Source organism: Lutjanus erythropterus, chromosome 17 (genome assembly GCF_056507025.1).
Source record: "Lutjanus erythropterus isolate fLutEry1 chromosome 17, fLutEry1.hap2, whole genome shotgun sequence".
In the NCBI taxonomy this organism is placed as follows: Eukaryota; Metazoa; Chordata; class Actinopteri; order Lutjaniformes; family Lutjanidae; genus Lutjanus; species Lutjanus erythropterus.
Genome location: NC_139333.1, coordinates 16,561,110 through 16,584,805, shown reverse-complemented (window position 1 = coordinate 16,584,805; position 23,696 = coordinate 16,561,110). Strand labels below are relative to the sequence as shown.

The following is a 23,696-nucleotide window of genomic DNA, read 5'->3' as shown; positions in this document are numbered from 1 at the left end:
CATAAATCAAATGAAGCAGGGCCATTTTGCCCCCTGAGTCGCCCCCTGTCGGCCATTAGAAAAAATGCAGTGTTAAGACATTTCAGCATTGGTTTCACTTTTTTTATCTACTATTTAATATACAGTCAGACCTGTAATGTCCAGTATTGTGCCATATATGCCACAGCTTGGGCCTTTAAGGCCTCAACACAACTAGACAACTAGACAACTAGAGCACCTGTGACAAATGTCCCAGCGAATGCCCATCACCGGGCTGTCATGGCAACCAAGGCCATGTGCTCTTTAACCCCGCTTACAGGCAGCGACTGCCATCTTAAACCAACTGTCCCACAGGTCAACTGCTATTTGTTTGTGTCACGTCAGGGACAGAAGGTCCCCCAAGGCTTGTCGTCTTGATGATCATGCATACAGTATGTATGTGCATGTTTTTGTGTCTGTGTGTACTGTTTATACAAGCAGTATCGACCATGACTGTCTGTAAGTATTGAATATTCCAAGCTAAAAGATTTTTTATCCTTCCTTCCTCTGTTATATATTTTGCCCTTTGAGGGTCCTTTAATTATGCTCAGTCGCTCAATGGAGTTTTATCAGTTCATATGTATGCAGTTCATGCCACTATTGGCTTTTATGAATCTTATAAAAGGAACAGCATGCAGTGTGTTTTGCTGTGTGTTGTGCCATAGTTGGAATAAATTATTTTAACAAGAGTCAACCATCACTGGTCTGGTAGCTCAGGTGGTAGAGTGGCCGTGGGTTCGAGCCCCGCCTATGGCCCTTTGCTGCATGTCATTACCCCACTCAGTCTCCCCCTTTTCTGTCAAATCTTCAGCTGTCCCCTTTCGATTTAAGGCATTACGCCCAACCCGTCCCCCCACCCCCATTTCTTAGTGCCTCTGTTATTACCCACCATTAGTTTAAACACCAGGAAATGGTACATAATTGATGTACCAACCTCCGTGTTGTCCTTTGTGATGCAACTTTGACCACTGCAAGTACTTCAGTCAGGAGAGACAAGAGAATGAAGTCATGATAGCTGTTTATAATACAGCTGATATGTGGTAATTAATCTTGACAGAAAGTCTTTAATACTTAGCCTCTGTGGGGAAATACTTTAATACGGGGGGTCCAGACACCGGTGGTGGTGGTGGTGCTGGGGATGGTGGTAGTTGATGACTCTGCCGGGACTGATAGGCTGATGAGGCTGATGAATTAATGAAATGATGAAGGGGCGAACATCCCAGCAATAGGAAGAACTAAAGGGCGAGAGAGAAACATATTTAAACAGAAAGCAGCAAGATGATGATCTAACAGTGGAGCCGTGCTATAGAAATGACCAGATGATAAAATACCTAGACAATGACAGCAAGAAAAATTATGACTAAGGATGGTAAGAGAAATAAACCACAGGCCCAAACATGACAATTTTTTTTGTCTCTGATTGAATGTGCGCTAAAGCTTCATTTGTGAACATTTACAAGAACTGATTCACATACTTTGGTCCCTTAATTATGTATGAGCCTTAAGTTAATCTTTAAGTACAAGAGTAAGTACAGTAGTAAATAAATATTGTTTGAGGGTCACAATAAAATTTCCTTTAGTAATCAGTAACTCAATAGGACATGAGTCATATCAAGGTAAGCACTATTGTTGGTTTAGTTGCTACTGGCTTTATATTTAAGAGGCAAAAATGGTGTTTAAAATACAGATGGTATGGTGAGGAAATTTTCCCACCAGTTGATAAACTCGTAACAACACCGGTGTTATGGATTAAACCGCACATTTTGCAATATCTGTAACTCTATCTCTATCTATCTATAACTTTGATCTTTAACACTATATCTTTAGATCTGCCTTTTACTTTGAGCAAAATTAATGCTTATAAATATGGTTAATTATTAAATTTTGAGTTGCCAGGTCTATCAAACATCCCCTACACTTACCCCAGCAACTGTTGTCATCCACAAACAAGCTGTAAAGCAACTGTTAATACTTTAATGTTAAGTGCATGCCTGTATTGTAATGTTTGCTCCTTGTCAAGGCTAGCTTGGTTTAGTCAGCTTGACCTTACAAAGTAGCACCAGCTAACACCTTCATGGTAATGTGATGAGCAACAGTATACTCACTTTTATGACTTTGCACACATCACAAGTGTTTGGTGATGCTGGGACTCTGCATAATTGCCCTTCAAGCTGATTTCATTCTATACAACTATATCCAGTTGTCAGGCAACCTCAGCCTGTCAGGCTGTGATCAGCCTACAACTTTACGTTTGAAATGTGACTCCTACTACTCTTTGCTGCGACTCTGCTGCTGCAGCAGGAGGAGATACATTCAGTTTATAATTGTAGTGTCTGTCGCCCAACTAAGTATTGATGACATGCATAGGCGGTGGGGGCGGTTGGCAAGTAGCCTGATGTAGCGTAGTTCCAAACATTTTTTTGCTTGAAAATAATGCATGATTCTCAAATCTCACATAGTTTTGATCAAATAATTCATCCCTTGCTGGGATTGGCATCTGAAAACCATATATTTGGCACTTTTCATCTGGTGTGTGAAGGAAGGTGTACAGTGCAGCTGTGCTGCACAGAAATTTTGATTATTTCTGCTCTTTTTAATAAGGATTCCAGTAATTAAAACAGTTTCTCGGTTCCTCCTGCAGCTGCAGTTAAATTGCTGCTTTGGAGAAAAAAGAAAAGCAAACAGTTCAAGTCATTTCCAAACCATTGTGACAGATTGCATTGTCGGGGCCAATGTGTTGTCCATACCCACTGCACTATATATTTCCCTGAATATGGTTCTGTCCAAAAGGCAGTGGTGCATGATGGGTAAGCAATCAGCAGGCTCTCTTAGGACTTTCCCTTTACGTAGTAAGGCCCTCTTTGATGTGCGCTGCAGTAAACACAGGCAGTTCTCTCCCGACCACAGTCTCCTGGGGGATGAGGCTCAGCACAAGAACACTAATGAGCACATTAGAAGGAAGCCATAGAAGGAAAATGCTACAGTTGTAAATGGAATTGTCTCTTGTGTTGTCTGTGCCAAGGATGCTCCGTCTACAGTAACAGAGAGTGTCTGTATGCATGCCACTGCATGTATATTTGGGGTGCATGTGTGCAGAGTATATAAATATTCCATAGGACACTGACAAAAAGCCTATTTGAACCAATTCTTTTCCAACTTCATGAAAACACAGTGAAAGATTTGAAAATTGGATTTGAATCAAGGCTGCAAAAATTTGCAATATAGCCTCCACTTGCTGCACTATAATTACCAGTTGAAAGTAATCGAGCATCAGAGCTAAAAAGTAAAAGTGGAACTATGAAGCCGAAGTGACATGTGACACTGACAATAACATTAGCATGCAATTATAAATGGAGCATTCTCCATTTATCCCATTTAAGATAATCACAGGTCATACAGAAGCGATGATATAACAATCCTACCTGCCTGAAAATTGGTTTTAAAACCATAGATACAGATATGTGCTTGTTTTACAGATGTGTGTCTTATTAAAATGGTATAAATGCTGTATGTTTTAGAGAGAGGTTTGCTATATACTGCTATCCGATGATCAAAGTTTGTTGCAGCAGGCAAACATTGAGCAAAAACTCCTCAGATCCTCAGTGTAACATGAGATCTGGCTGCAGACACTGCCCCACTTTTAGTGCTCGTTGATTGGCCGTATCTTTATGTATTCACAGAGAGGATACATGTAGAACTGTGACTTCCTTTTTACTATATGAAAATATAATGTGTCTCAGTCCCTTTTGTCTTTTTGATAATAATGCTGGCAAACACTGAGCAATCTCATTTTATTTTACAGTGCTCTAAAAAGAAGTAACAAGCTGTACTTTGTATTAATTTAAACACAAACTTGAAATAATATGTACTTTATTAGACAGTATTAGACCATTTATGAGACCCTTAGACTTTCTCAGAGTGCAATTAGAGATACATTATAAGAGAACTGTACTGTAAACTGAAGTGAAATCACATATACAGTTTGCAGAGCAGCAAAGACTGATGCTTACATATTTGTTTAGCCTCAGGTCTGTGCAGTCACCAACAGACAAAATCTGATTTCACTGTAGTTGACATTACAGTTCTGCTGTAATGTGTCCCTAATTACCATCTAATGAAGCCAAATAAGGGTTTAGTAAAGGGTCTAATGCGGTCTCAAAAAGAACATATTATATCTAGTTGTGGTTTAATTTAATTCACTATACAGCTTGTTATATTTTATCAATGCTGTTAAATAAAGTGTGACCCATTCAGCTTTACATTAAGTTTTGTTTTATAACTTTGGTTGTTATAATAAAAGATCTGCAAGTAATAATTTTTTCACCATCAGAAATGAAGTTTCAAAATAAAATAAATCCTATATTTGCTTTAAGCTGTCTTTCTGAAGATATTGATTGAAACCGATTTGATAGTAGCGACCGAGAGGAGCAGTACCAGTCTCGGTATTCCTCTCAGATAACTCTGATCTCTCAAGCATCAACTGAATCTGTGATCCCCAGCCAGTAGATTCCTTGAAAGTTACCAGGGGAATCGACAATCTGGATTGCCTTTGTGCAATGGGGAGAGTGAGAGACATGAAAATGATTTCAAAGAGTCCAGGATGAATCACGCTCCCACTGCAGCTGCCATTTATTAGCACATTTTCCACCATTTTTTTTCTTTTTTTAACAGCAACCAAGCAGACTGAGTTTCATGGAGTTTGCTAGAGGCTTGGATTGGGAAGGTTTAATTCTTGTAAAAGGGCTTCATTAAAAATGTTGATAAATGAACCTAATGGCAACTTGTATGTTTGTCATAATTAGTCATGACATTACATCTTAATAATGACTAAAAGCCAGGGACAGATCATTTATCAGCGATTACTTCAGTAATGAAGATTAAGATTAATTTAAAAAATAAAAGTCTGATATGCTTTCAGTTCTGGTTTGATTTCAAAAAGTGAAAAAAAAAATCTGTCTTCTTTTTAATTGGTTTGACTGCTTGGATCAGTTGCAAGGTTTACTCTGTTCTATTCAGGGTCAGTCCCTTGGTAGTCAAGAAATGACAGCCCAGAAAGCATAACATCAAAACACACAGACCCATATTATTATCATTTTGCTTAGGCTCATTCAAGAAACTGACTAATTGCTTTATTAACTCGCACTATTTCTGACAGGGGGATATTTAAAGAACGTAGCATTTCGACAGGATCCTGCTTGACAGGTGCTTGCTCAAAAGTGCCCGAGTTGTGCTTGCTATGCCGCAGATTTTTTACCGTTTCTTGCCTGTCACAGTGATGAAAAGGGAACCCATAAGAAATTGACAGCCTGTATTGCTCAAGGCCAAACATATCTGAAGATGACTTGTTCCTTGATGTGGCCAACAGGGCTGTAAGACTGGAGGTAATCCTTTAAGACTAAAGAGGTTTTTTTGCAGATTTTTTTTGAGCAGTAATCAGCAGAGGCTGTTTGTTTGTAGACGTTGCACCTGGCGAAGAATAGCAGAGCTTTTATTTTGTAGGGATGACAGGTGGGAGCTTTAGAGGGGTTTTATTCCACTTTAAGGAAACGGAGAGCATGCTGAAATGCGTGCATTAACTTTCACAGCTTTTATAGGTTCAAATGATTCATCGGTTGCTGGTATTGGTGCGATATTAAAAACCACAGGAAATCTCAAAGATCAGCTATTCTAGAAATCCTGTGCACATTTAAAGCGTGCCATAATATGTTTAATTTAAGATGTCAGCCTGCCTCTCTCTGGGTGTGAAACTGGCACATTCACCCAGCCAATATACAAAAGGTGCTGCTATAATGTGCTTTGGGAGTTTTGTCCCTCATGAAAAAAATATATGGAGGCGTCATACATCATCATCATCGATTCCCAAAGTGCTGTGTCATTGGTACCACGGTGACCTTGTGTAGCTCACATCCTACCCCTCCGCTCTGTCAACAACATGTGACAAATGAAATGATGCTGCACTTGAACCACTTTTTTCTTTTTTCTTTTTTTTTTTAACAGCAAGAAGGGTAGAGTAATAACAAATGAGAAGAAAGGCCTTCTTCACTGGGTCTTTGAAATAAGATAAGGAGACACATGAAAAAATAAGTTTTTGAAATGTTTCAGCACAGATAAGATTACTTGTGATGCAGGTACTAAAAGGGTGTTTGGTATCTGCATGACCTTGGCTTTTCTAATGTAAATATATCAATGGTTCGGCTCGCAGCACAAAATCAATTTCCTCTTTTGTCAGAAAATCTCTGCCTCGTGTGTTTAAACCGGAACCGCTGACCTAACAGAGCGGGAGTTGTCTTTGTATATCAAACGTGCCGTTCTTCACATGTGGTCACTGCTGCTGTCTGAGTAAAAGATACAAGGGACTTTAAACACTGTGACAATTATTGTTAGGGACATGAGGACCACAAGGGGGACATTGTGCTCTATTTTCTATTATTAAAGTTGCATCTTGGAATAGATAACCTTTTGAACAATCCACTCTGGGAATTTGCAGAATTAATAATACAATATGTAATCCTGTGTCTTAAAAACCCTACAGAGAATGGAAGGGTCAGCTTGGGTTCAAGACTTACTTCCTTATGCACCATGCTGATCTGATCCAAAAATTATTCTAACGAGTAATCAAGAAGCAAGACGTGCAACTGATACAGTCAATATATTGCCTTTTAAAGGGATAGTTCGGATTATTTCTGTAAGCATGGAGGGGCACCAGTATGCAATCTAAGCAAAATACTGCTGCAGACATGGTATTTTAGCCACTTAAAAAAGTCCCACTAAAACCAAATTCAATATCAGTTTAAGTGTATGCTAATTATAATATTTTCACCACTTTACATTACCGTCTGACAGTTTTCTCCAATGGGACACTGCTGTTACAGAAGCCCAATAGTGCTCTGTCCACAAACCAACCGACAGATCGAGGCAGCGCTTGTCTAGCAACTCCTGTACCCTGCGAGGTAAAGTGACTGATTTTACCTGTGGAGTTTGGTTGGTTGGAGAGAGTGATATTTAGCTTATGTAACGGTAGTTTCCCATCAGAAAAGTTTGAAGGCAAAGTAAAGTGGTGAAAATATTCTACATGTAGCATACACATGAACTGATTTAAAAGAAAAAGAACTCTGATGATAGTGTATGGACCACCACAGTAAGTGGTTTAAATGATATCTTCCAAAGTTTTTACTCTGACAGACTGGAGTCTTGGTCGGCCCCCGGAGCGCCACATATCTCTTTTTGTGTTCCCTCTGATCTCTCATCATCTCTTGGGCCTTACATCAAGAGCCCCGGATTTATCGATCAATGGCCATAAACAAAACATAGATTGAACTGGACGCTGGGGCACAACAAACGGATTACCGAATTTTTATTCCTCCGCACACGATTGGTCACTAGAGCTTCAGTTTGAAAAAAAAAAAAAAAAGGCCATTGGAGCAGCAGAAGTGTGGCACACAAAGCAGATTGGACAACAAAGACATGGCAGACTCGTGCCAAAGAGGATGACAGAAATAGGCGCGGGCTGACAATTAGAAGAATATGGTGTGTGAGCATGCATGTGTGCACATTTAAATGGTGTGTCTGTGTGTGTATAATATAAATGGATGGAAGCAGAATCAGATTTGTAATCCAATTGTATTGGCAAGGTATTGAGCGTAATACCAGTCAATCCAATTTTCAATGCTTGACTACATGATGGAGTGAAAGAGCTTCTCTGTGTTATTGTATACCTGTGTGTGTTTGTGTGTACATCAACATGTGTGTGCTTCTGCATGAATGATTTTGATAGAATATCTGCATACACTGGCATGTGGCTGCACATGCTACCGCACAATATTTATATGTCGCTGCGACCACATGCCTGACAGCTGTGCATATTTCACAGGGTGGAGAACCCTGCATTGCAGTGCTTGTACATGGCAGCCGTGCTCTTTATGTGAGAGCGGCTCAGGGTCAGACTAAAAGAGGAGAATTAAAGCGACATCACCGGGGCCCATCTCTCTTTGTTTTGTCTCTGCGTAGAGTAACATATTATCATCTAACTTCCTTTCCTCTGTAATTTATTTCTGTTTTCCAACTGTGTTTACCAAAGCAGCAGACGAGCAGACATTCACCAAGGAATTGTGGTTAAACTACTACAGCAAAACAGACACCAGGAATGCAATACATATGTTTAATAAAAATAACAAATGCAAAACAATACTGATAAAAAATAATACCAGTGCACATTTTTACAGTCAATAATATGTGTTACACCACTTCGCTTTCTCTATTGCATCAGTTCGGAAACCTTCAAACCGAAAATGCTAATATTACTCTGTAATGAAGAAAGTGGTTCCTAAGGCTAGCCTGAGTTTCAGAAATCAACAAGGAATACAGTCTTCACTTCAAATCTGAGAACTGAGGTCATTTCAGTGCAAAGAAAAAATCACCGTAGGAGAAAAAATGTACTTTTAGAAGCTTAGCAGCAGGCCATGTGCAGTAGCATATGAAAGAAATTAAAGAAATGAGAAACGCTGTGATTTAAAGAAGCAAAATCCTATTTGAATAGCATTTTAACGGAGGAATATGAAAAACCCTAGCATTCAAAAATGAGTGCTGCAATCTAAACAGCCAGCTGGAGCCACAGACGAAATATTAAAGAGGTTGAATCCCTATTTAATATAATGATCTATAGTTGAAGCTACTTATTTCCCCCACGCCCTACATGAGTGCAAGACAAGCGAAACATTATACTGATAGTGACATGTGACAATTGTAAGTTGATCAGCTGTTATAACTGTCTGTTGAACCTTCCTAAATCCTGACACTTTTTGTTTTACGCTTCAACAACAGTTGAGCAGACTTGGTGCCTCAGTCAACTTTCTCCTTTCCTATTTCCTATACTTAAATATGCTGTGTAGTAGGGTCATTATATTGAAATTTATTATTGGAGCAAAGAGCAAAAAGAGGCGGGACCTAGGAATGTTAAGTTGTCTGTCAATATAAACATGTAACTATCTCCTTTTAAAAGTACAATAAATGTATAACATATTTCTCCTTTAAATACAAAAGTTGAAAACATGAGCGAAACTACCTTTTGTGAAGCTTTTCTTCTCCGTTGTAACTAAATCTGTCTCTGTGTCTCTTTGGTCTATAGCGATGGCCCCCACACTTCCTAACCCACGTTCAGAGGTCTTCAAGCCATGTGTGGAAGACAAGGACCTGGCCTTTTGTCTAAATGAGGGAGAGTGCTCCATCATTGAAACTGTGGCTGGGGTTCACAGACACTGCAGGTGAGTGTAATGAGGTCTGTGTGGATGTAATTGTATGTGTGTGTGTGAGAGAGAGAGGCATTTGGTTTCTTTCTCAGCATTGACGTTTCCTCTCTGTGCCCTTCCCCTCCAATCACTAACCTTGAGGTCATTTTCATTCAAGCTGTTTTTTTCTCTCCGGTCTGAGAGACTGTGTTCTTTGAATGATAAAACACGGGCAAATCATTGTACCTAAAATGCACTGAAGATCTATAATCACCTGAACCACTAAAACGAGGGATCAGAGGTGCTTTGGCCGCTTTAGATGCAGCTGATTCTCTGATCCACACAATCAAACTAACAGACAGACAAATGAAAAAAAAAAAAAACCTGCCTCATGCAGATCCAACCAGAGCGTGATCTAACTTTGTTTTTAATGTGCTCTGACAAAACTTTTAATAGTGATAGCAGTTTAGTAAAACACCCTTCTCCTCATATATTAACCTTGGCATAAATGTTGTCTAATTTGACCTTTTTGGTACGAGATGCATTTTAATGGCAGGTGTAAAAGAAGGGGCTATTGCAAGATCGTTCTTTGATCTTACTTAAAAGCACTTTTTACATTTTCTTTCCTTTTATTTTTTCCCCTTTGTTCCTATCAATCAGTCTCTCACACCCTGACTGCCCAGCAGAATAAATAAAGGTATCTCTTGTAAATATAATGATAATATCTTTATTTATTTCATTTATCAAAGCAAAGTGCTTCATGTAGCTAGCAACAAACACATAAAAACATAACATAATATAAAAACCCAAGAATAAAATAGTAAAAATCTTGTATGTTTTCTTATCTTATCTTACATCAAACTCATTATGTAAAGTTTTTTAAATTGTTATGTTCAGTTTTTAATCACAGGTTGGTTATGTGTAGGCAACAAAACCACTTTGTTAGGTTTAGGAAATGTTCATGGCTTGTCTCTGCTACGTGTGTGCAAATAGAATTGTTGGCTACGGACACCCGGGAGCTTGTCTCTGCCATGCTAGGCTATATACACCTGGCTGTAAATAGCCACATTTGCTGTTCCACCCTGCGTGCAAATAGCATCTGCCATAAATGTATCAAAGCAACAAATCCAATCCTTTCTAATGGGTTTGACAAACTGCTTGGTTAGTTTTAGGAAATGATCATAGTTTGTCTCTATGCAGGTGTAAATAGCCACATTAGCTATTTCATCCTGGGTGCAAATAGCACCTGCCTAAAATTCCATTCCTCTCTGATGCCTTTGACAGCTCGTTTGTCTGCATTAGCGAGCCAATAGTTTTCCATCAGACCACCTATATTTCCTCATATTTCTAATTTCAGTAAGCAAACTTTATTTATATAACACTCAAAACAGAATATACAAGCGATTTAAAGCAGAAAAAAGAGAAAGGAAAGCAAAGCAAATGGTATAAAATAAAGCTTATATGCATAGCAGCATATTCACTAATACAGCATGTAATCTGTTATTATTTCTGTGGTGTTGGCCAACAGAGGCGTTATTATTACTGCAGAACCCACACACATGAAACAGTATGGTAGGAAAGCACATTTATTACTGATACGCATCTGATCATATGTGTACTGCAGATGTATGTGTATATATGTAACCCGCTGGGTGCACGTTCTCGCTTGGACGTTCAGCTCTCCTCTTTGTACTCTATGCTCCGGCATGTCTGCTCCCTCTCGTGGCCCAATGCACGTCAGCCTCTGAAATCACTCTGATATATCACTTTAAAAATACATCACTTTAAAAATACATGATAAGAAATTTTCTCTGAGGGAAGAGTTGTGCTGAATGGTGCTGAATTGAAAAACAGCTCATTAGCACACCTACCTGGAATTAAAGGCCCTAAATCTTCATCTAAAAAAAAAAAGAGAAAAAGAGATGTGGTGCATTATAAATGATGCATGAATGAGTCAAGCTTCTTAGAAAAGTAAATGTTGGGCAAAAGAAAGTTTGAACAACAGTCGCAGAACAGTGAATTACAGTAATTAACTGACTGATGAAGTCACGTTATTAATTACCAATCACAAACAAGTAACCAGAAAACTTAAATGTGTTAAAAAAATATGCAAAGTATTGGAACTTACTTTTTTTTAAAGAATTTTATCAGTAGCTATACCAGCAATAAAAATTGAAAAATTTGAAATTAAAAATTGCATTGTTTTGCATGCTAAATAATACTGACTCATGCATTAATACTCTACACACTTAAAAATGTTGTAATATGATATATATTTTCCTATAATGGAGACAGCTAGCATTGTGGGAATCATCCAATTATAGGAAGGAGACACAATGTATGTTTCATGTCATATTACGTGGCCGACACAACAATTTGGAACTCCCACCTGTGCAACAGCAGCTTCAAAGAAACCCTGAAGACTCGTAGCAGCTACCCTCTGGGCTATAATTAGTGACGGTTGAATGACTGCGTGGAGAACTCAGCAAAGACTGGAGGGCCAAACCTAGAGGCACTCTCTGCCAATTTCTCTTGAGCTGAGTGCCTGTTGTGTGAAAGAATGATTACAGGTTTGTGAATAGTTTTATTGAAAGGTTGTTTCGTCTGCTTGTGAGGAGCCCAGCCAGTAAGTCAGAAAAATATTATAATTTTGCTAAAAAACCCCACTGCCGTTTTGATGTTGTTTAATGTCATTGCTTCTCGGTGGAACTCCAGGTGTGCCTGTGATTTTGAGGAAGCTATTTTACAGGACAGTAATCACAAAATTGGATCATTTTAAAAAGAACTTGCAAGAACAAAACTGAACCTGCTCTCTTCATTAAAGCTTTATTGGAGGATTTTTAACCACCAGGAGGCAGAGAGTCGCCAAAACAAACTCACAGCAGCTAAAACAGTTGAAGTTGTACTAAACGTCAAATCTCTCCATGATATAAATTTGTGCTTCTCCCACAAAATTATTTTATGGAAATAAAAAAGTAATTAAAAAAAAACATTGAGGGGACTGATAAACTACTAGTTATCTAGTTTTAATTACGTCTTCTATTTTAAAGTTGCAATGATATTTTCACGATCACGGTTTCACGGTATCATCATTATTATCAGTTACAGTGACCCTTAAAGGACTGAAAACAGAACACTGTCAAAATTGAGGTAACTTTGTAATGAATCAAGACGAACAAACTTTTCTGGTCAAATAAACTTGAATTCAGCAGTAACATGTTCAATAAGCTTAAGATATAAAGTTGAACCAACATCCTGAGACACACAGCAAGTTTCATTATATATCATCACTGTAGTTTTAACTCTCAAACAATGCATGCTGGGAAGTCTGCTAATATGCTGATCATGTTTCTAAAGGATCGTAATTTCTAGTCCATCTAACTCTGTATAGTTTATTCATTCAATTCAAATCAAAAGACTTCAAGTTAGAAGAAACCACATTTCTAAGTTTTGAAGTTGTCTTAAAATAAATACTAGAAATTTTAAGTTGAATAAATAAAACTTGTATATTTACTTTACGTTAATCAGAAAAGATTAGCTGATTCCACAAAATTTCTGTGAATTTTTTACAGCGAAGTTTTCTTTTCTGTTGTTTCCTTTTCTTTGTTTAAAAAAAGCTTTATGTTTTTATAATGTCACAAAATAATATGTCCTGACAGACATGAAACTTGAATTAAATATGATTTAAAAAATAACACTACACTCTAAAAGTTAAAAAGTTGAGAAAACTCAAAATTTCAAGGCAGCTCACTTCAATAGATTTTTAATAATGTTTCATTGACATGATTTACTCCTCTTCTTCAATAGTGACTGATAATTCAATATTTTCAGTATCAACTATTGAATTTTCAAGCACCCAAATAATGACACATCAGGTTCAAAGCTTAATGTGAACAATTTTTGGATTTATACAAGTTTATCTGAAGTAGAAAAGTAAATTATTTCAACAAAAGATTATAAAAAAGGATCATAGGTTGGCAAAACTTTGCTTAGTTTTATTTCAAAATTGAAGTCAAAGCTTGACCTTGATTCAAAAACTGAAAAATCTAGTGAAAGCAGTCACCTTGAAATTGAGTTTTCACAACTTTTTTTTTTTCCCAGTTCATTCCATGGACAAGCAAATGTACACGGTGAAAACCCTACATTTTCATACCTTAGTATATGATGATACTTAAACACATTAACCTGTCCAGAATTCAGTAATTTTCTTACTTTTTTTTCGATCACTCAACTCCTGTGAAAACTCCTTTTCTCTTTTTGGCTTGATAAATGTTTGACTCTCCTCACCAGCCATTTGTTTACTTCGGATCTTCGCCATTTCATGCTGAGCAGGTAGCGTACAGTCAGCTTGTGTGAGGTTGTTGTTTGCTGAAAATGATTGCCCACGGTTTCATTTTTTGGGGATTCAACCATATGGACTGACAAACCAAAACAATGAGCTGAAGGCTGTGAATACGAGCAGAGCCGCTGCTGTTTCATTAATATATTCTTACTATGCTGTGCGCAGTGTTATCCTCTGTTCCTCTCCCTGTCAGAGATACTGTGCGTAGTGATAAACCCAGATACTGTCCATCCACATTTCTGGATACAGCTAAAAGGGAAAAGTTGTTGCTTGAAGAAATATAAAGCAGATTATTGCGGCCAGGTTTAGGGTGCTGGAGATACTGCCGTTGATCAATCATCGCTCCAAGCAACGCCAGATCAGCGTCCTCATGACAATAACTGCTGATCTCTTCAGTCTGTTCTGAAGTACAGAAAAGTAAAGGTTTTAACGATTGCTTCCTCCTTTGACGTCATCGTCTCCTCCAGGCCACAGTGCAAAGAGCATAATAGATGGCTGGATGTTCTCCAGCGTTAGACAAGTGAAGATGTCAGAACAATCTTTAAACACTTGAATCATTGGATGAGAACACAGTTTTGAACTTGGGAATCAATTTATTTTGTTATGAAACATTTCCCTTGCTCTCCGCCTCCTTTCTCCCTCCCCTCTGCCGGATGTTCATGTTTGCCAATGCTAATAAGGCTCCCAAAATAAACATGCAAATGTGAGTTTAAGACCTACTTCCACATCAGTGCTGTGGCTTCTTATACACTAAGTACAATAAATGTACAAAGATTCAAAGGTCTTAAAATAATTGGGGCTCAACACATGAAATCCCAATCACATATAGAATTATCACTGTGTAGATATAGATTGCTTAAGAAATAGCAAAATTCTTGATCAAGGACTTTAAGCCATTACTTCAGTGCCAAATCCCCCAACATTTCTTTCTTTGATTAGTAGAAAATGACAGTAAAATCAGTTAAAGATCAAACCAAAAATCAATTTTCTCCATAGGAAAGCTTATACAGTGGCACAGGCAAATTCTAAATATACAAGAATGGTTTTAGACAATTCTCGAATATATTACAGTGATTTGTATTATATGAAGATGTAGAATATAAAATATGATTTAGATGACTTTTAAATTTCAAAAGGATGTACAGTACATGTACATTTCCTGTAAAGGCAGAGATCACAGTCACATACACTAGCTCCTCAGATGAGTGAAAGTACTTCAGCAAGATAAATATTTGGCTACGGAACAGTCATTACCTCCACTGTCCACAAAGACTCCATTGTTGGTACAGAGTGAGTGAAGTTACTACCTTATATATCCTGATGTGAACTTTTGCACATTCCCTAGTTAATGTTTTGCACACTCCTGCACAGAACCTTACAGCTCTTTCCTTTAAATAACAGCCATATTGTACATATTATATTGTTTTTCACAAGTTACTGTCAATTTTTTATTTAGAAGAGGTGCAACAAAATGCATAGCAGACCCGAGGTGGGTGTGGTCAATACAGGAAGCCACATTAAATCAGGCAGATGTTGTATTTTCTGACGTAAAATTCATTGGCGGTGTAATTGTTGTGCCTTCAAAGCATCAAGTTGATTTAGCTTTGGAATATATTTCCACCCTCTCATACAGTACTTTCCATCTCTCTCTCTCTCTCTCTCTCTCTCTCTCTCTCTCTCTCTCTCTCTCTTTTTACCTACACTAAGTTTTATGAACTGAACCACACCACCAACCCCCCTTTAACTGGGGGACGTTGAACTATAAGAAATTGGAAAAAGAAAAAAAAAAGTTTTATGAAAGATTACTCTGTTTCGTGTTGGAAATAGAAACTCTCACTCAGTCAAAGGGAATAATCTTAAATTTCAATGATGATGCATTCATGTTTCTTGGTGTGTTAATCTTACTGCAGTTCACAATGCTATAATATTATTATAATATATTAAAATATTAAAATGAAGCACTGGGGTACCAAGATAAAAGCAAAAAATACTCTTAATGTTACTGCATTCCATTTTGGAAGTAACTTTTCCCAGAGTATTAATGATTGATTTTGTTCATATCACCCGGCCGTATTTGAAATATGAAGCATCAGTTGTCACACACAGCAAATCATGAAAACCTCTCAGTCTCAATATTGCATGTGTGGATGCAGCCTGGTATAAAATCTGCCTGATTTTGACATGCATTTCTTAAAGTGAAGGAGAGACTAAGATGATGACACACTTTTCTTTGGCTCTGAGATGTCAGACTCACTGAGCCCACAGAAGTAGAATGCATATATTGTATGAAAATATAAAAAAGCCAAAGGTGGAGGAATACATTACCAGCAGGTGTAGCAGAGCTGGCCGTCATACCCAATCACATCACCTGTTTTCCAGTTCCTGTGTTCAGCGCCAAAGCACTCAGACAATTTTGTGATGGTGAGTCTGGGATGAAACAGCCACTAAGCTTCTCCCCAAGGGGAGAGGACGTCCTTGTGCCAGAGGTAGAGAATCGCCATGGGTGGATGTACGGCACCTTAAATTAAATTAACACCGGAAGAGATAACACATGTTCCTGTGATCCTATGCTAACTGTTGCCCAGTGTAGGAATTCAGTACATACAGAGACAGAAAGAATCTGCTGCAGACTACAGAAACGGCCTGCCAGCACCTGACAGTACCGTGGAGGATGCAGTTACCTCCCCAACTGTCACTCCATGTATAATACCATCTCTGGCTCCAGCTGACTGTTTGGACTGCACTACTCATTTCGATTAGCATTTCGTGTTTTTTTGCACCATGCACTTTTTGGTAAGGTCTGTATAGGTGGTACAAGAGCAAATTATGTTGATTATTAGCCTAACAGTGGGATGTCCGTGCCACATTGCTATTCTGTGACACAAACTGCATTGTTCCCTCCACTTAAATTCAGCCCACATTCATGGCAATTTAGAAAAATATCAAATATGTTTTGTGTGTTTCATTTTGAATGTTAAAAAACAGTTCCATGCGGAGCTATTGAGAGGCTAATTGGTAGTGCATAGAGCAATACGTGGTTAGCTCTGTGTGTGAGGTCTTTAAATTACAGAAGGTGAAGCAAAGCTAGCCACTTAAAGTCCTCCCAGAGCCAGAGACAAAGCGGGACCTTACAGCCTCTGATAATATCTTATGGAAATAACTGTGTTGTAATTGATCATTCTGCGTGGATGGCCTTCATTCAGCTCAGCCCTTATTGATGATACACCCCGGCTCGAGTATTATTCTTTCTGCATTTTTTCAGTACAATTATCTCTAGCAGGTTGTAGTGTGAAAATATTGGACCTGTTCAGCGATGCAGGTTTTGACTTTGATGTGAGGGCTCAGCAGTAGCAGTCTGACATGTGCTCAGCAAACCAAAAGCATGCAGTTAGCCACGGTTGGAGGGCGTTGGAGAATATATTAGTTGGAATGAGGGCGCACCGCAGCTCTGGACACCACCTGGAGCATTGTGATGTGTTTCTGGTGACACACAACAAATGGTCGTTGCATTCAGGTGTCGAGAAGGTGTGCATGCTTTTAGTCAGGGCATGCAGTATAGCAAACGTGTGAATTCTGCATGGTGTGGGTGCTCTTTTTCATTCTTCATGTACACAAATAACGCCTGCTTACCTACAATGCGACAGTTTTACCAAACCAGTGCTGGAAAATCTTTTTTTTCTTGACATAAATAGAAAAAAAAAATTCTCCTGCAAAAATCAGAAGGAAAAACCGTTTCCCTTCACTGAAAATCCTCGGCTGCTTTCAACAGAATGTTTCCTAACTTGTATGGGCATTGTATCAACAACACACAACACAGAGGCTCGCTTGTGTAGCGCAGATGATGCAAAGCTGCTGCAAGTTGGCTTTATAGTTAAAACAGCATGATGCCACCTTACTGAGCAGAAACATAAAGAAAAACATGAATTGGATCCTTCGTTGTGTGTATTGGTGGTTTTTCTTCTAACCAGTAATATGTTTTTTGAATATTCTTCTCTCTGATTGATATGTAAATTGATAATAATGAGATTTTAACAAGAACAGTTTAACATCTTAGTTTCCGCTGGTAGGATATTTGAATGCCTTTGTTCTAATTTGGTGATGCTGCTCATATCAGTTAAGGATTTAGTGGCATGTACATGAAATTGGTAACATCTTAGCATCAGGGGATATGATAGGCTGATAATGAGCACACACAGGGTTTGTCTGACTAAATGACTGGGTGTGTCTATCACAGGTAGATATTGCTATCATTTTATCATCAATGTCTAATGTACAAGCTCACTGCTAGAAGCCATGAAATCACACACACTGCTCGTTTAAATAGGGATGTTTGGATCCTGTGGTAAAGGGTGTTTACTTTTGATCAAATGAAAAGTGTTATCAGGGCAAATTTAGCATTATTTACAGGTTTTGCTAAAAGAGAGATCTGTAATATATTTACTTTTCTAAATCATAAAGTGACAATGATATGTTATCAGACAGATGAATAACGGCTTCTCTGACAACAAGGCTGCAGCTAGAATGTCATCCTTTGAAATTTCCATTCCAGTTTGGAAAATATATGTTATATATCTCTTAAAAACCAAAAAAGACATTTATTACTGCTTTTAATGATGATGATTATAGAAGAATGAGTCAGACTTTCCCAGTGGTTTCTTCATGTTTGACCACGCCTTTAAATATCTGTACATTTTCAGTGCTTTAGCTCTTATTCTCTTCACCATAGAGGCTGAAATCACAATCCTCTGTGTGTGTGGCTTTGTGCTTGTGTGCGCATTAAAAGCCTGGCAAAGCTCAAGGTAGCTCGTGTCTACTATTACCATGGTAACTTCTTCCCTCATTAGTGTGAGGCCAGAAGCAGAAAAAAATAGTTGTTGACTCACTTATAGTGTGCCTGTGATGGTAGTTATATTCAAATGCTCTCTCATCTCTTATCATTTGCATTGTGTTTTGTGCATTGATTCTGATTGATCAGACATTAAAATAATTGCCACCTAATGATATCAATGACTGCTGCTGTGAATAATTCATAACAGAATTTGCACATTTGATTGCTTCACCCAAAGCTATGCTGACATAAGATAGAGGATCATATTTAAATGAACATTGATTTGTTTTATGTCTGTTCCTTCAAAAACCCATCTGTGCAGATGGATAACTAGCAAAAGCAGTATTTCATAAGCAAAGTGCTTATGCTGTGTGTGTGTGTGTGTGTGTGTGTGTGTGTGTGTGTGTGTGTGTGTGTGTGTGTGTGTGTGTGTGTGTGTCTGTCTGTCAATGCCTTAGGGGGACATGTTCATCTACACTGATGAAGAAGCACATGAAATCTCACAAAAGGAATTAAAAAAAAAAAAACCTCTGCAATTCTCTGGTACTCAGGAGAGAATGGTAGTCTGCTGTAGGGTTAAGCTTAAGGATAGGCTGAGAGCGCCTGTGTGCGTTTGTCTGTGTCTCTGTGAGCCTGTTTATGTTTTTTTTTTCCCCAGGACCCAGGAGACGTTGACAGCAGCATTAACAGAATCTGATATGACAAAATGAATCATATAAATGAAGACCACAACCTCTTAACTTCCCCTTCCTGTTTTTCTTCCTCTCATCTTCCTTTTTCTATGGGGAGCCAGTTCAGCGATTAAATTGTCACTGCACCGTCAGACCTTGACAGGCTGCACTAATCCACGATGCTGTCGCTCCTCTGCTGATCCATCCTGCTAGGGAGGACGTTCACCAGGCTTAAAGCCAATGGGCCATGTCCCCCACTACCCCACCCGGCTGCTGTTTGAAAGCAACACAATTATAAACGTGGGAGCCGGCTTTACCTGTTGGCAGCATCCCATGACAGACCCATCAACTTGCCTTGGAGCCGACTACAGTTGGCACGCTAAGTTTCTAATTCAAGTTAATTCATTGAAAGAAAATGTAGGTGCCCCACGTGTCAAATTAAAGTGCATCTCCTCCTTTTTAATGCTATTTCCTCAAAAACACTTGAGCCTAAAGTGCATCTGCACTTCAAAACATTATTCCTATTTTACCTACTACTACTACTACTACATGCATACTACTGTAAACGCATGGTTAATTTCTCCATGCATGCTCCCATCCTGTTTCTTTCAGCATTATATTCTGCATTCTGCAGAACCGTCACAAAACACTGTGGATAAAATAATCACATGTCTGTGTTCAGTTAACAAAGGCTGCTTTGTTTTTCAAGTCTTAATGAGTGTCGAACAGACATGTTGTCAAGAACATCCACCATGCATGCAGACAATTAACACTTTCTCACAGTGTTGCTCTATGATTTACTGTTTTACATATCAACTTAGTTAAGAAAAAAGTACATTAATTCACTCTTTTGATTTCATTGGCAAACAATGCATTCTTGTTTAATGTAGTATTACAAGCTACAGTGGTAAAGAACAGAGGTAACTTATCATAATAATGAATAATAATACTGTTTATTTTTGACTTGCTAAAAAGAATGAAAACTTACTGACAGTGCTGATTTGATAGGTGCCGCTCTGTGTTGGCTGGCACTAAATAGGCTTTATGTTTTATTATCATTTTATTTCAAACAGCCACATGCAGTAGAGCTTTTCACAGCAGCCATATAGATATGAAATTGTAGAGTAAATGCAGATGTTACCAATGATACTAATTAAGGTCCTGTTCCATTAAGTGTAGCAGAGCCTTTCCAGTGAGCCAACATGCACAGTAGCAGCATCTTGTTGCAATTGTGCTACTTGTATTCTTCAGATTTCAGACCTAACTTCATGGAACCGTCATAAACACGCCCATTCGTTGGTGTGACTTCTCTGAACAATGACCTGCTCTAATCTTACGTGAGCACCAATGAATATTACATGGACTTTGTAGGGAGCTGGCCAGTAAAGTTAACGGTTGCAAGGTCTGTGTGAAATGGTACTACTACTACATCCTACATGGATGAATCATATGAACAGATACCGGACGTGAAAATGGCAATCATTTCCTTGAATGAAAATGGCCCAATTAGCATGAGCCATTTTCCCACTTCCTGGTTTATTTTGTTTCTGCATTATGCTGCCTATTGCACATGCAAATGAGTGTTTCTCTCACTTGTCATTCACTCATAATATAGATAGTAAGAACTGACCTTTCAGTTCCAAACGTCTTTCTGATGGTGGCATTGTTTTCACTGCAGCACTGCGAGTGGCCACTGAGACGAATTGGCAACAAGGCTGAGTGGTGGCGGCGTATCCAGCTCTCTTAATACATCCGTGGTCTCCTAGCAAAGCTGGATGTCAGTCAAACACTGCCATGGGAAAAGCTCACCCAGAGACCTCAAGCTAGACGCTGTTTCACGTTTTTTCCAAAAATGGTTTCAGTTGGCTTTGAATATAAAAATATGCTCAATAGTGGCAGTGTCATAGGAATATTTCCTGCCACGAAAAGAGAGGACTCAAATTTCAGTCCGATTGGAAGATTTTACCAAAAGTATGCACAAATGCACATGCCTTTGTCACTTTGTCATTATCCACCATGGAGTGTAAAACATTTTACCGCCGTATGTTCCTACATTTACAAAGTCACATTTCTGAAGAGAACTGTGCACAATCAAATTTGCAGAGCTGGAGAAGATTACAAACAAGATGACAGACACACCCACGCATACATAAACACAGCATCTCTCGCCACATTCTCCTCCCCACATCAAATGTGCACTAAGACTTCCGATAAGGTAATGACTGAGCATTTGTGTGTAACCACCACGCAGAGACTGCAGCGGTACGGCTTCAGTTAGTTGCCTGCAGCACTTTGCTTGTCATTGCATTGTGAGCTCAGCTGGTGAAGGATAACAGCTGCTTCTCATTACTGATGTTTAGACGACATGATTTTCAGCAGTGGACACAGAATAGAGACTGTATAGCTGCATCATTATGTTTGAGCACAGAACACTTAGACGGCACACTTTGATATCTGTGCAGCCACCACATGCAGATGTGGTCTGTAGAGGTTTTCTCAAGGACTGCCTGCTGTGTCTGCTACTCTGTCATTATAGGACGAGAAGAGCAGACACAAGAGAGACAGATTTGGGGTGTGTTCTGTTAATTAAATGTAATTTTTATTTGCTAACAGAGTGACAATGGGGGATAAGGATGTAGCTTCTTCTCATCTCAGAGGCATCAGATGGTAAAATATCTCAGATCAGGAGTTCAAGTGCAGTGTAGACCTTGAAACCTTGTCTTCTGTACTCCACCAGAGGGAGCTCCGCTGATTTCATCATCACAGGTAGAAACTTCATGAGAAGAGAGACCTTTTTACATTCAGCTCCTTCATATTTTGCTTAGAGGTTTTTTTGGTTGCTGCTCTGTTGGAACACATTGACAAAGGGGTGATAAAACTGAGGTGTTAATACTTATAGTTTATGATGTAGAACAGCTTCTGTTTACATGTAAATGTTGCAAGTTTTTTCATGGGCTTGCTTGGAATTAAAGGTAACTAATTAGCCTTGATCTGACAGCTGGAAATAATGAGCCTCTGTTTTCCTTCCAGAAGACTCCACACTAGAAAAACTGCCACACAAAAAAAAATATAGTGGCACAAGTGAAAGGGCTGTTGTTATAGATAAGATATTTGAGATGTACTGTCTATAAACAAGTCACTGAAATGTTACTTGTTATGTACTGTGTCTTATATTAAGTGTAATCAGGACGTTTTAGGAGCAAGGGCATTTGGCCTTGTCATTTTTTTGCGGTCACAGAGGCCAAAGACCAGGGCAGCAAGGCCATCAAATAAAACAGAGGTTTTAAGTCCACAGAGATAACTTAACAAATTTAATTTAATCGTTAAAATCAATTTTATTTTTAGTCTTTTTTCCCCACTGATTTGTTAATTGCTAAAGGGACACTGGAAGTCAGTGAGATGTCATACTAAATAGTGTGTGATATATAATGTGTTAGTAATTAAAAATAATGAGAAACCTTATCAAAATAGTGATTGAATAACAATGAGAAAATTGGTAATTCATTATTTTGAGCTACTAAGTCATTATTTTTAGATATTAACTTATTATGTTGAGGTAATCGCTCGTTATTTCCAGGTAATAATTCATTATTTCAAGATACTGACTCATTATTTTCATATTATAAGTCATTATTCTGAGATACTAACTCAGTATTTTGAGATAAAAATAAGTTGTTATTTGAAGGAAGTCTCTCATTATATTGACTTATATAACATGGATCCAGCTGTCCTTGTAAACAGAGTTTCCAGTCTGCAGCGTAAACCACAGACTTGTGGAGTAACACAAGGCTTCATGATGAAAGACAGTTTATGATACGTACGACGGCACTTGTCTCGTACTCGTCCTGAGCTCTCTATCTCTCGGTCTGTCTGTCACCGGTGGTTCATACCAGACTTGAAATCTAACCCACCACTTGTTATGTGCCCAGCGTTTCACTTGACATTGCTCAGTGAGAATCTGAACAAAAAGATATGAGTGTCTAAGAGCCATATTGACAAGAAAGAGTGAGAGGAGAAAACAGCAATATCAGCTGGAGCAGTGCCTCCGGGGCATCGAGGCCACAGTGGCTGCAGGATGTAGAATTTTTTAAGGGGCATAAAGGCCAAACTAATGGCCATCATGACCATTGTGAAACTCCAGCCTTGGTAATATTGACTAGAAATGAGACTAATATACTTGGTAAGATTTTGAGTTTTGCACCTCTGTTTTTTCCTCTACATCCTCCTTTGTCTGCCTCGTTTTTTTCTCTCTGTCAGAAGTAAAGTACAGTAAGACTCTGGCCCTCTTTGCAGCATTTTTGCCAGCTTTATCTGAGCTGCAGCTTGTACATTTTATCCTCAGAAGGGTGTCAAATAAGATAAACAGATCTGTTAGTTGGGAAACACAAGCTAGTGGATAGAGCAAAATCAGGAAAGAGGAGACCACTTCAACAAGAGATAGAAAACACAAAAAAACAGAAAGAATGGGTGCCGTTGGTGGTGCTCACCAAGGTGATATTTCATCATCAAATGATCTGACGCGATTCTTTATTTTTCCCTGATATCTTCGTTCTACTTGACATGTTTTCACAGGAGGGTTTCGTTTGGTATTGCACCAGGAGAACTGTCCATGT

At 38.5% G+C, this 23,696-nt stretch overlaps 1 protein-coding gene across 1 annotated transcript in view; it reads left to right on the top strand.

The window, feature by feature from the left end:
- nrg3b (neuregulin 3b) overlaps positions 1-23,696 on the top strand; it is a 264,266-nt gene that overhangs the window by 125,090 nt on the left and 115,480 nt on the right. The window contains exon 2 of the mRNA XM_084741668.1: positions 9,143-9,278. Within this exon, the coding sequence (XP_084597794.1) occupies positions 9,143-9,278 (136 nt within the window). The remainder of the gene's footprint in view (positions 1-9,142; positions 9,279-23,696) is intronic.